This window comes from Chelonia mydas, chromosome 3, assembly GCF_015237465.2.
Source record: "Chelonia mydas isolate rCheMyd1 chromosome 3, rCheMyd1.pri.v2, whole genome shotgun sequence".
NCBI lineage: Eukaryota > Metazoa > Chordata > Testudines > Cheloniidae > Chelonia > Chelonia mydas.
In genome coordinates, this window is record NC_057851.1 from 185,129,383 (window position 1) to 185,142,498 (window position 13,116).

Below are 13,116 nucleotides of genomic sequence, written 5' to 3' on the forward strand. Positions count from 1 at the left end.
CCTCCATAGCTCTCCTGTGAGCAGCCTCTTGGTGTTTTTCTGCCTCTATAGCTCTCCTGTGGTCAACCTTTTGGTTTTTTTCTGACTCTTTCGCTGTCTCCATAGCTCTCCTGTGGGCAGCCTCTTTGGCTGTTTCTGCTTTGGGCTCTGTCATGTTTGCCTCTCTGTTTTTAACTAACTTTACACCTGAGAGTTAGAAATAAAACAAACAAACAAACAGAAACTTGGCTTGTCAAAAAAAAATATATATATATATACATAGGTTGTGTTGTAACCGGATACCTATGTTCTCTGATAGTGATTGTCAGCCTACAGAAAAATCCTTAAAAAAAACACAACCTAACACCTTTGTCTCCAGGCAAATAGACAGAAAAAGCCTCTAGTTGCTCTTAGGTAAAAAGAACCTCTTCAAGTCTGTGAAGACTTGTGAATTTCCCTGCAGGAGGTTAACTACCCTGCATTTAGGTAGAGAAAACTCCAGCTCAAAAAAGACAATTCCCTTTGTCTCTGCTATGGCCCCCAAACAGAGACAAAAAACCTCTAACTGCTTTCAGCTTAAAACCTGCTTTCCAGCAGCCGAAAGGAAAAAAAAATATTTCCTTTTAAAATCTGTGCTTCTGGTTCAAAAAATCTGAAAATGATTTCAAGTTAATCCCACTGCTCTGCCACCATGTCAAGTTTCCTTCCCCACTCTGAACTCTAGGGTACAGATGTGGGGACCTGCATGAAAACCACCCAAAGCTTATTTTTACCAGCTTAGGTTAAAACTTCCCCAAGGTACAAACTATTTTACCTTTTGTCCCTGGACTTTATTGCTGCCACCAGCAAGCGTTTAACAAATATAAAAGGGAAAGAGCCCACTTGGAAACGTCTTTCCCCCCAAAATCCCGCCAAGCCCTACACCCTCTTTCCTGGGGAAGGCTTGATAAAAATCCTCACCAATTTCCATAGGTGAACACAGACCCAAACCCTTGGATCTTAAGAACAATGAAAAAGCATCAGGTTCTTCAAAGAAGAATTTTAATTAAAGAAAAAGTAAAAAGAAAAAGCAAAATCACCTCTGTAAAATCAGGATGGTAAATACCTTACAGGGTAATCAGATTCAAAACATAGAGTATCCCTCTAGACAAAACCTTAAGTTACAAAAAGACATGAAAACAGGAATATACATTCCATTCAGCACCACTTATTTTATCAGCCATTTAAACAAAACAGAATCTAACGCATATCTAACTAGATTGCTTACTGACTTTTTACAGGAGTTCTGACCTGCATTCCTGCTCTGCTCCCAGCAAAGGCAACACACAGACAGAGAGAACCCTTTGTTTCCCGCCCCCTTCCAGCTTTGAAAGTATCTTGTCTCCTCATTGGTCATTTTGGTCAGGTGCCAGTGAGGTTGTCTTAGCTTCTTAACCCTTTACAGATGAAAGGGTTTTTCCTCTGGCCAGGAGGCATTTAAAGGTGTTTACCCTTCCCTTTATATTTATGACATAGCTACATATATTTACTCTGGAAATTAAATGACTTATGTTTTGAGAACATTTTCCCACTTTCCTCCCAGGCTTCCCCCCCAAAAGTCTAAAAAAAATTAAGACGAGAGTCAGGAAATTAGACACAAACTTTTGAGTTCGGCTCCCACCACTGCACAAGAACTCAACTTCTGTCAGCGATTTTAAATCTGAAATAATAGGGTGCTCAGGGGATGGTAATGAGATAAAGAGCAACTGACCCCTCACTGGCCAGTCTAATGTGGTCTAGGTTAACAGTGACCAAAAGTTATTAGCATGGGAAGGCCACCACCTGACTGGCCAGATCTGGCTCACTAGCAGGCAATGTGTGGAAAGCTTGGGGAAAAAAGGAATACAAATACTTTGGGGAATCTCATTTACACCTCAGAAATTTTGGGAAGAAAGTATCTGATTGATTTTTTTCAGAGCAGCAGCCGTGTTAGTCTGTATTCGCAAAAAGAAAAGGAGGACTTGTGGCACCTTAGAGACTAACCAATTTATTTGAGCATAAGCTTTCGTGAGCTACAACAAATCCATCACATTTCAGACTGGAAGCATGGAAAAGTTATTTTGCTTTTGAGAGGGGGAGACAAAAAGGAAAAATATCAGAACTCAGGCTTGACTTAAGTAGACGATACTGCAGCATACTACTATAACAAATGTGGCGGGCTCTTGATAACAGTTGGTCAGTTACCCTCTCTATATAATTTTTATTTCAATCCTGGGGGGATTATATTTAATAATATTATGTAAAGCTACAAGTGATTTCTAGATTTGTTTTTGTGATTACATGTATGACCTTGATAACCTCCACAGATGAAAATCGCTACTTTTATTTTAATAGAAAATTCTAATTCAACTCTTTGGAGCGGCTCAGATGGACATTCATATTGTGACACTACTGTACAGAATGTTTCTGCTTGCTGAATGTTGCTAAGGTCACATATGAAATCAGATAAACGCAGAAAACTCATCTATGACTAGAATTATTTTCAAGTGAAACAACTCTGACAGTAAACAAATTATTCCCAAATTCTCAACATGCAGAACAAGATCATGAGTCATCATTCATACTCAATCTTCTAAAGTCTGAGCCAGATTTCTGATGCACAATTTTTGAAAATATTATATTGCTTCCAAATACAGCTCAATACAGATTTAGACACTAGCAGGTTATTTGAACTCCTTCGCTGAAGCCCTTTCAAAAAATTAAATAATTGTCAAATCACAAATCTTAATGGCTGAGAACATTTCTGAAAACCCGTAGTGCCTTTGCAGACATGGAGATACAAGCCAATATACATACTATTACATACAAAACTCCCCGACGTTACAAGAATGTTATATTTGCAAAGTCAAGCCTTCAAAAGTTAGTAAATTCCTGCATAAGGAATGCCCACATAACCTTAATTCAGCCTCCTTGTGCATACACGCTATGATACAATCTTTAATTACATGATCACATGCTATTTTTTCCTCTGCCATAGCTTCATTTTTTAAAAAAAAAGAAAAAACAATCCTAACATGTGGAACCATGCTGCCCCCCAACCCCCTTCGCGCCTCAGAATTCCAATCAAGTCCCTTCCTCCTCTTCCTCACTGCCTAGGCATCACCAGGAAGATCACTGACAGCACAGAAAAGACTCTGCTCTCAGTTCCTGTACTGAGCCCCACAGTGACCCATGGCCTCTGGGAGAAGCAACTGTAGAGAAAGTGCCACAGAGCCCCTGGAGAGGGGCATGCTCAGTCATTCTGCGGTGATGGTGCTTGCGCAGCCTGATTAAATGCAGGCGCTGTGAGGGGATGGAGCATACTCAGCGCAGACGCAATCTTCAGAGAAGTCAGCTGCCAAACTCTAACAAGCTTCTAGTGAGCATGTGCAAAGTGCAATGTATGGAGGCTCTTTACTAAATATGGGCAGATTTTCACCAGGACGGCAAAAGGCACATCCCTGAAACCAGGGAGACAACCCCCTCCCTCTGCTAAATTTCAAATCCCTGCTCCAAAGCATGGATGTGCTGGATCTTCTCAACAAAATGGTTTTAAGATATTTTTTAAATCAAGGCAAAATAATGTATTTTCTCCTAACCTTGTATTCAGTAACGGCTAAACCATTTTTGCTGAAACTTTCCATTAACATTCAGTCTGAAAAGTTTAAAAGTTAGGGAAAGTTACAAGCCAATTGAAAACAGGGCCTTAATGGGAAGCATTAGGCAAACAAACTACAAGCTTCACTTAAATAAGCTCAGCATAATTTAGTCAGTTTGTAGAACCAGCCATTTAAACATAAATTGACAGTATCATCAATGTACACTGACTGGAAAAAAAGATACACTAGAATTGATTTGGGGACATAATTTGAAATTTAGCATAAATTTTAAAAAATGGGTTTCCCCAAGTTATTTAGACAGTTTTCAAAATTAGCAATTTACACCAGGAATGTCAGAGAAATAAGTGCAATTATAAAGTGAAGACATCCACTATTAACAGCCTGGTAAAACTTAATACAATAGTGTAGGATAGCTGAATAACAAACTAATAAAAATAACTGGTTTAACAAAGACTTCCTATTGAACTGAGAATGATTTGATCTGCCATAAAAAAAGTTGTTCAATATTACTTTTTCTTTATTTAGCATGGAATATGTTACACCTTCGCAAAACTATAAACCTCCTTAAGGTAGGTCGACAATCCTTATTTTTTTGCAAGCATAGAAAGATATTCATGAGGAATGTTAATAGCTACATTCAAACCCATTAATCCTCCCTCTGACAATATGAGCTGCTAAGAAGTTGGAAAAGAGACGTTTTAAAAAAAAAGTCTTCAGTTAAACCACAATATAATCCCAGACTTTATTATTTGACTTCATCAGTTAAGAAGTCGAAGGTAAAACAATGTGTATCAAAAGAAAATGAAGCTGTTGCTCATTTTTTCCTCATTAAAAATCCGTTTGTAGTGTCTCAAGCACGGGTAAAGTTGGCTTTCAAAGTCATTCCCCAGCCCCCACCAATCCTGTAAACAGGTATGCTGTAAGTACTTCACATCATTTGGACAAAACTACTTTTTGGTTTTAATAAATTTTTGTGCTTCTTTCAAAAGTGTTTCAACATCTTCGTTATCTTTGTCTTCAGGATCTGGCTCCCAATCGGAATCTTCATCAGTAGGGTCATACTCCTCTTTCTCGTCGTCATCTAGAAAGCTGTCATTCAGATCATATTCATTCGGTTCACCATCATTATCGCTGTCCTCCTCCAAAACACTTTTTCCTGTACAGGGCAAAACGCAAAGAGATTAAAGTATAGACTTCAAGTGCTGTGGAAAAATCTAGATCTACGAGGTGCTTATTATAATGCAGTTAGCTCAAGAGTTACAGTAATTTCACTTTTATTTTTTTTACCAGAAATTATTACAACTATTACAAAACTATTTATGGGATTATTTAGCTGTTCTATTAATAGAATACTTTGTACTTAGTTATATTTATAGCACTTTGCACCCAATGATCCCAAAGCATTTATAAATATTAAGTAATCTTCTCATCACTGTGAAACATTGTACCCCATCTGACATCATGTACCCCATGTTCACCAATTTATATGATTATGATGTATTTTGTACAAAGTATGCCTTGTATCATTTGAAAACTCATAATCCACTGAACGTAACTGTCCTGTTAAAATGTGTGTATCAACTGGATATGGAGCTACAAGATCTTGCTAGATGATTGTTACTGAAATATGCTGTAGTTCTGGGTAACGCCCTCAGTCCATTTTTTCAAAGACAAAGGCACCCTGGCAGGCCAGCAGGGTGCTAAAAGCTAGGTGCTAAGATCGGAGATTCACCAGCAGGGGAGTTGTAAACAAGAAATTTACAGTTCATCTGAAGGACAGCTGGCAGCTCACACATGCCATGGAACTGCCTGACCTCATGACCCAGGAAAGACTTTTCCAGTACAAAGGGTTAGAGCATAAGAAGTGGGGAAAATGCCTCTAGATACCTCTCCTTCCCCATCTCTACTCACAGCAGCAAGATTGCTTGAAAGACAAAGATGCACCACTGAACTGGGGGAGTGATCCTGGCCTGGAGGTTTTTCCAGCCAGTACAGTCTGCTGAAAGCTTGTGGGTGAGAGAAACTTTTTTGCTTTTAAACTTATTGGCCTTGGTAAAGTTTAGGAATTAGCTTGTGTGTTTATCCTTTTATTTATTTTGTAACTGATTCTAACTCATATACCTTATCATTTATAATCACTTTAAATCTTTCTCTAGTTAATAAACTTCTTTTACTGTTTTATCTAAACCAGCACGTTTGATTGACTCTCTACTCAAGTCAACTGGGCTCGTGCATATTCATTACCCTTTGTTGGAATGGCAGACTAATTTATGAGCTTGTACAGTCCAGTACTGAACAAGACGCACATCTCTTGGGGGGCAAGGCCGGGATTGAGGGATATGTGGGTGTCACCCTGTATCTATTCATGGATGGCTGGGCATACATTCATGCATTCAGCTGGGAGTGTTTTAACATGCTGGTGGCTGTGAATGAATAGAGCCTAGAGGGTTTGGTGTTCCCACTAGCAAAGCAGTGTAAAATGCGTCCCAGTCTAGAGAGATAAGGGGACACAGCAGTTCAAGTTGCACCCTGGGGAATGTCACAACCACCACTATAAAATATTACTTTCATTTTTCAGATGGGTGAACTATGGCACAGGGAAGTTAAAAGACTTGCTGGAAGACACACAGCAATCTGTGGAGGAGACAAGAGTACAATCCAAGAAAACCTAGTCCACAGTCCTCTGGATCTAACTACTTGCTTTGGACAATCCAGTTATGATGTGTGTGCCTAGAAAGGAATCAAATACTTGCCAACTCTGCCAATCTGGGCTGTAATCTACCATCTTGCTTGCTGTTTTACCACCTACCATCAGCTCTAAAAGGAGCAACTAATCATTTCCACCCAACCCCACTAACTTCACTGCTGAAAATGGTATTGTTTGTTACAAAAGTCACTGACGGCCTATGGAGCAGCAGATTCATAAGGGAACAGATAAGTGGCAGGTGTCCTAAATATGGTAAAAACAAAATCCCCACCATTTCAAACAAAACAATTAGAAAAGGTGTGAAAATACAGTAAAGTTGCAAGACAAAGGAAGGAAAAATTGGAAATAAGGAGACATACAGGATTGAACAAACGGGAGGGTGGAGAAGAAGAAAAAAGGAAAGCAGCAGAAAACTGAAGAAAAGAATATATTGATTCCACTGCGTCCCTCTCTTTGAAAGGATCGAGTCTTCTCATGAGAGTGATTTTCATAAGTACCTGCAGCTCCCAATGATTTTAGTAAGAGCTGGAGGTGCTCAAGAACTTCTGAAAAGTCTCCCACAATTGTCCATTAACCACCTCCCACCCTGCCCAGTTAAGAAAAAAAACCCAACTACCTGCTTCAAGAGTATTTGGCAAGAACGAAAATACAGGTTGATGATTGTATGATACTGGACCTATTATAGACCACATTCTGGACCTCTTAAGCCTGTTGAATAGCACCTTACCCATCGAGTAGCCCCATTGAAATATATGGGATCTTTGGAGAGTAGTGTATTGCTCAATGTGAGTAAAGATGGCAGATTGGCCCTCTTGGGTATGGTAAGCCCAGAACCTTAAAAAAAATCCCCCTTCACTTCCAGAGCACTACTTGTATCATCTTTAAGTGAACTGTTGTGTGGAGCTGCTGGCTATTTTCATCAGCCTGTTGATATTCTGCCACTGTCCTACAAATAGTTAAAATGGTACCAAAAAAAAAAAGAAGAAGCCACATTTTTTCTTGCTTCGTTTTCAGACTCCAGCAAAGAACAGCGTAGGTGTTTTTATTGCTCCTTACGAAGTTTGCTCAATCCCATGGCTCTTAAGGCAGCTTATTAAGCAAGCAGTTCTGACAAAACCGTCTCTTGTAGTGGCACCACATTTATCAAGATGACCTTGAGGCTCTTATTTAAAATGTGTTTACACAAAAGAAGCTCCAAGAGGATGCCGCACATCCTCTTTAAAAAAGCTATTCTTGGGAACTAGATAATTTGCTTGCTAGAGATATGAAAGCTCTTCGTAAGAGGATTCTATATAGCTGATAGCCAAAGCAGACCACTCATCTGGGTAGCTGTAGAATGGACAGGCACAAATTTTCAAAACAGTGAACAGAATCAGTGACTACATGAAGCCTTATTGGCCCTTTTTGCTCTGATCCTCCACTGTTCTACCCTTAGATAACGTTTCAAACCCTGGCCTCTTATTCTATATAGGCACTAAGCAATTAGCAGTCCCTCTGGTGGCAGTTAGGATAATGATTAAGAACTAAACATGTCAAATGTCATCTAGTCAGTACCCTTCTCTTGGTTGCTAGACTTTAAATATATTTATATGGAAATGTCAGCTCTACTCTGCTTAACACTGCAGCTGTGCCACACAGCATGTACTAAAGGTTAATGGAACCATATCTGCCTGCAAGATACAGTATTCACAGCTGACAAGGACTGTCTCAAATGTGAACTTGCTGATCCTAGCCTTTTACAGGCTTTGACCTTTGGGAGCAACCACTGGAACCAGCAGATAGGACATTTGTAGAAAGAGTCAGCAAATATTAACCATTGCTGTTTGTAGTATTGCAGCTGTGTTAGTCCCAGGGTATGAGAGAGACAAGACAAGCGAGGTAATATCTTTTACTGGACCAATTAGCAGGTGCAAGGGACAAGCTTTCGAGCTTCACAGCAACAGCAGCTGATCGAATAAAATATATTATCTCACCCACCTAGTCTCCAGCAACAATTAAGAGCACTTTAATTAATCTAAGTTATCTAAAATAAACAGGAAAAAAGACACATATGAGCACAAAGAAACAAAATGTGAGTTTACTCTCACTGAAAGTGCCTTGCATCTTTAATATGTAGACTCTCTAAAATAACTGAGTTATACCATCACCCTGCCACAGATATTCATGTTCAGCTGGCCACCTGCCTGTGTACACACACATACCCCTGCTACAGCTGACAAGGGACACGTTACTTGAATTGTATTTCTTGTAGCGGTACATGCCATAAAACACTCACTTATTTTTAATGTAAATGGGACTTAAAAGTATTAACTGATAGGACTTCACTATGCAGATGACCCAAACTGGACTGCATGACAACTGCATTCGCTACCTCTGAAGCAGCAGTGCCAGAGGGGTGGCACCTAAAGTCAGCTGCTGTGGAACTAGATACTGTAAGCAAACATGTCTCAAAAAAGCCTGGTGAGTAGGAACAGCCAGACTAAGTATTTCAGTAATGGCAGAAGTAAGCACAAATAATGTGAGGAAATCAGATCAACCACTGATGGTCTCAGAAAGATCTTCAATTAAAGCTTTTCAAAGCTACTCATGGCCTCTCGGGAAAAGACAGTTACCTTTTCCGTAACTGGTGTTCTTCAAGATGTGTTGCTTATGTCCATTCCAAATTAGGTGTGTGCGCCCACCACATGCACCGGTGCCAGAAGTTTTTCTCGCAGTGGTAACCATAGGGGACTGGTTCTGGAGCCCCCTGGAGCAGCACGCACATGCTGCATAATAAGGGGTGCTGCCAGCTCCCCCCACCCTCAGTTCCTTCTTGCCGGAAACTCCGACAGTGGGGAAGGAGGGCGGGTCATGGAATGGACATGAGCAACACATCTCGAAGAACACCAGTTACAGAAAAGGTAACTGTCTTTTCTTCTTCGAGTGCTTGCTCATGTCCATTCCATATTAGGTGACTCTCAAACACTGCCAACGGAGACGGGTACGAGTTCACGGACGTGTAGATTGCAACACAGCTCTGCCGAACCCAGCGTCATCTCTGGCTTGCTAAGTGATGGCGTAATGCGCCATGAACGTGTGAACTGAAGACCACGTCATGGCTCTGCAAATGTCCTGGATGGGAACATGTGCCAGGAAGGCTGCCGAGGACGCCTGAGCTCTGGTCAAGCTGGCCCTCACGATCAGTGGTGGCGGGACCTGTGCCAACTCGTAACAGGTCCGGATGCAGGAGGTGATCCAATTGGAAATCCTCTGCGAAGACACTGGAAGGTTCTTCATCTTCTCCACTGTTGTGATGAAGAGCTGCGTCGACCTGTGGAAGGTCTTGGTATGCTCCAGATAAAATGCCAGGGCACGTCTGACATCCAGGGCATGCAGCCTCCTTTCCTCACTGGTGGTGTGCGGCTTGGGACAAAACACCGGGAGGAAGATGTCCGGGTTAACATGGAAGGAAGACACCACCTTCGGCAGAAAGGCCGGATGGGGTCGCAGTTGAACTTTGTCCTTACAGAACACTGTATACAACAGTTCCAATGTCAGAGCTTTAATCTCCGACACTTGTCTCACGAATTTTATGGCTACAAGGAAAGCAACCTTCCATGACAGGTGGGAGAGGGAGCAGGAGCCCAAAGGCTCAAAAAGCGGGCCTGTAATCCTAGAAAGCACCAAGTTAAGGTCCCACTGTGGGACAGGGGCTCAGGCCGGTGGGTAAAGCCTCTCGAGGCCTCTCAGGAATTGGACCGACATGTCATGTAAGAATACCGTCTGACCTTGGAGCGGCGGGTGGAAAGTGAAGATAACTGCAAGGTGCACCCTGACAGAGGACTGGGCCAGCCCCTGGTTCTTAAAATGGAGCAGGTAATCTAAGATAGATTGTAAGGAGGAGTGCGTTGGAGAAATACTTTGCTCAGATGCCCAGTGGGAGAACCTCATCCACTTGGCCAGGTAGGCTGCTCTAGTGGAAGCCTTCCTGCTTTCCAGGAGGATTATCTGGACCTCGCTAGAGCAGCCTGCTCTTCTGAGTTTAACCACGCAACATCCACGCTGTGAGGTGGAGTGGGGCAAGACTGGGGTGTAAGAGAGGACTGTGATCTTGCAAGAGCAGATCCAGCTGGATGGGAAGGGTCCAGGGAGAGGCCACCGCCAGGTCCATCAGTGAGCCGAACCAATGTTGGTGTGGCGACGCCGAGGCGATCATAATAATTTGGGACTTGTCTCTCTTGATCTTTGACAGGACTCAGCTGATGAGCGGGATTGGCGGGAACACATACATCAGTCCCCCCAACCATGACAGGAGGAAGGCGTCAGGGAGGGAGTCCTTGCCCAGACCCTGCAGGGAACAGAAGCGATGGCATTTCCTGTTCTGTCTGGCAGCGAACAGGTCCACTTGGGGAGTTCCCCACCTCTGGAAGCGCGTCCGGGCTACCTCTGGATGGAGTGACCACTCGTGGTGAGAGAAAAAGGATCTGCTGAGGTGATCTGCCAGCATGTTCCTGACACCGGGGAGGTGATAGGCCTCCAAGTGGATCGCGTGCTCGATGCAGAAATCCTACCATCGGAGAGCCTCTTGATAGAGAGCCAATGAGCATGCTCCCGCTTGCCTGTTGATATAGAACATTGAGGCCATATTGTCAGTCAACATTCTCACCCCCTTGCCTGCCAGGTGCGGTAGAAAGACTCTGCAGGCCAACCGTACCGCTCTGAGCTCTTTGACGTTTATGTGCAACGTCATCTCCTCCGGGGACCACATGCTCTGGATCTGGAGGTTGCCGAGATGCGCTCCCCAGCCTCGGTCCGAGGCATCCAATATCAGCTCGATGGAGTGACAAGCGCTGTCGAATGGAACTCCTTCCAGGACCAACAGTGGGTCGTCCACCATTGCAGCAAGGTAAGTATCGTCAACGGGATGGTAACGACCTTTTCCAGGTGATCTCTGGACTGGGAATAGACCATCGCCAGCCACTGCTATAAAGGCTGCATCTGGAGCCTGGCATGGCAGATGACATACGTACATGCTGCCATGTGTCCCAGCAGGTGCAGACAAACCCTGGTCGTGGTCAGGGGGAATGCGGAGACTCCCGCAATGAGGTCCACCAATGCTTGGAACCTTTCCTGGGGCAGAAACGCTCTGGCACAGGTGGAGTCGAGCACCACTCCAATGAACTTTATCCTCTGCACTGGAACTAATGTCAACTTTTTGTCATTTACCAGCAGGCCCAGGGATCGGCATGTGGCCTGCAACACTGAGACATCCCTTTGGACTTGAGATCTGGATCGACCTTTGACCAGCCAGTCATCCAGGTACGGGAAGATCTGGATACCCCAATGCCTGAGGTAAGCCGCAACTATCGACATGCACTTGGTAAACACCCTTGGTGCTGTCGCTAGGCTGAAAGGGAGGACCACAAACTGGCAGAGGTCTGATCCCACCCTGAAGCGTAGGAAGTGCCTATATGAAAGCATGCGTCCTTCAAGTCAAGGGTGGCATACTAGTCTCCCGGATCCAAGGAGGGGATGATGAAGGGCAGGGAGACCATGCAGAACCTCAACTTCTTTAGGTATTTGTTGAGGTCTTGTAGATCCAGGATGTGCCGTAGACTGCCCTTGGCCTTTGGGATAAGAAGTACTGGGATAGAACACTTTGTTCCCATACTCACAGGGAACCTCTTGCACCGCACCCAGCTGCAACAACCCTTCTACCTCCTGCATGAGGAGACTCTCATGAGAGGGGTCCCTGAAGAGGGATGGGGAAGGGGGATAAAAACTGTACGGTATAACGCTGCACCACTGTACTGAGCACCCACCGGTCTGAGGTTATGGTGGTCCATGCTGGGAGGAAAAAGGAAAGGTAGTTAGAGAAAGGCACAAAAGATAGATCTGGCATATAATCTGGTAGGTCACCCTCCGGCGCACCCTCAAAAAGCCTGCTTGCTCCCCTGCTTATTGCAGGTCGAGCCTGATTGGGCTGAGGGAGGGGGTGGGTGGCTCGGGTGGCGTTTGTAGCTCCTGCTCTTTTTGTGGGGCGGCTCCGCCGGGGTTGGCTCCCTTGGCCCTGAGTTGGCTGTGGTTTGAACCGCTTATGGGCTGGACCGGGGACGTACAGACCTAGAGTTTTCAGGGTAGTGCAGGAGTCCTTGAGCGCATGCACTTACTATCAGTCTGTGCTGCAAACAGGGCCTGGCCGTCGAAGGGAAGGTCCTGCACTGACTGCTGAGCCTCTGTCGACAGGCCAGAGAGGTGCAGCCAGGATGCCCGGTGCATGGAGATAGCCGAGGCCATGGTGCGAGCTACGGAATCCGCCGTGTCTGAAGCTGCCTGGAGGGCCACCCTCATGCAGTGCCCTCCTCAAGGATCGCCTGGAATTCCTTCCTGGACCCTCTGGGAAGTGAAGCCTCAAACTTGGACATGGCCTGCCACATATTGTAATCATAGTGGCCAAGCAGGACAAGGTGGTTGGCCACTCTCAATTGAAGGCTAGAAGATGAATAAACCTTTTGCCCAAACAGATCCAGCCTCTTCGAGTCTTTATTTTTGAGCGTAGGCTCGGGTTGCCCTTGCCTCTCCCTTTGATTAACAGCCTCAACTACAAGAGAGTTTGGGACCAAGTGGGTGTAGAGTTACTCATGGCCTTTAGCTGGCACGAAGTATTTACATCCAGCCCTTTTTGAAATGGGAGGCAGGGAGCAGGGGGTTTGCCACAGGGCATTAATAATTTTGATACCCCTTCGTGCAGGGACAAAGCCACCCTAACAGGTGTCGTGGAGCAGACGTTGTCAAACAGGGAGTCCGATGGCT

The 13,116-nt window shown here is 44.2% G+C and overlaps 1 protein-coding gene across 5 annotated transcripts in view; it reads right to left on the bottom strand.

Annotated features, from left to right (window-relative positions):
- Positions 1 to 1,989: 1,989 nt before the first annotated feature.
- APLF (aprataxin and PNKP like factor) overlaps positions 1,990 to 13,116 on the bottom strand; it is an 87,875-nt gene continuing 76,748 nt past the window's right edge. For all 5 annotated transcript variants that reach the window (XM_037896015.2, XM_037896016.2, XM_043543920.1 and 2 more), the window contains one exon: positions 1,990 to 4,773. In XM_037896015.2, the coding sequence (XP_037751943.1) occupies positions 4,565 to 4,773 (209 nt within the window). In that variant the 3' untranslated portion in view covers positions 1,990 to 4,564. The remainder of the gene's footprint in view (positions 4,774 to 13,116) is intronic.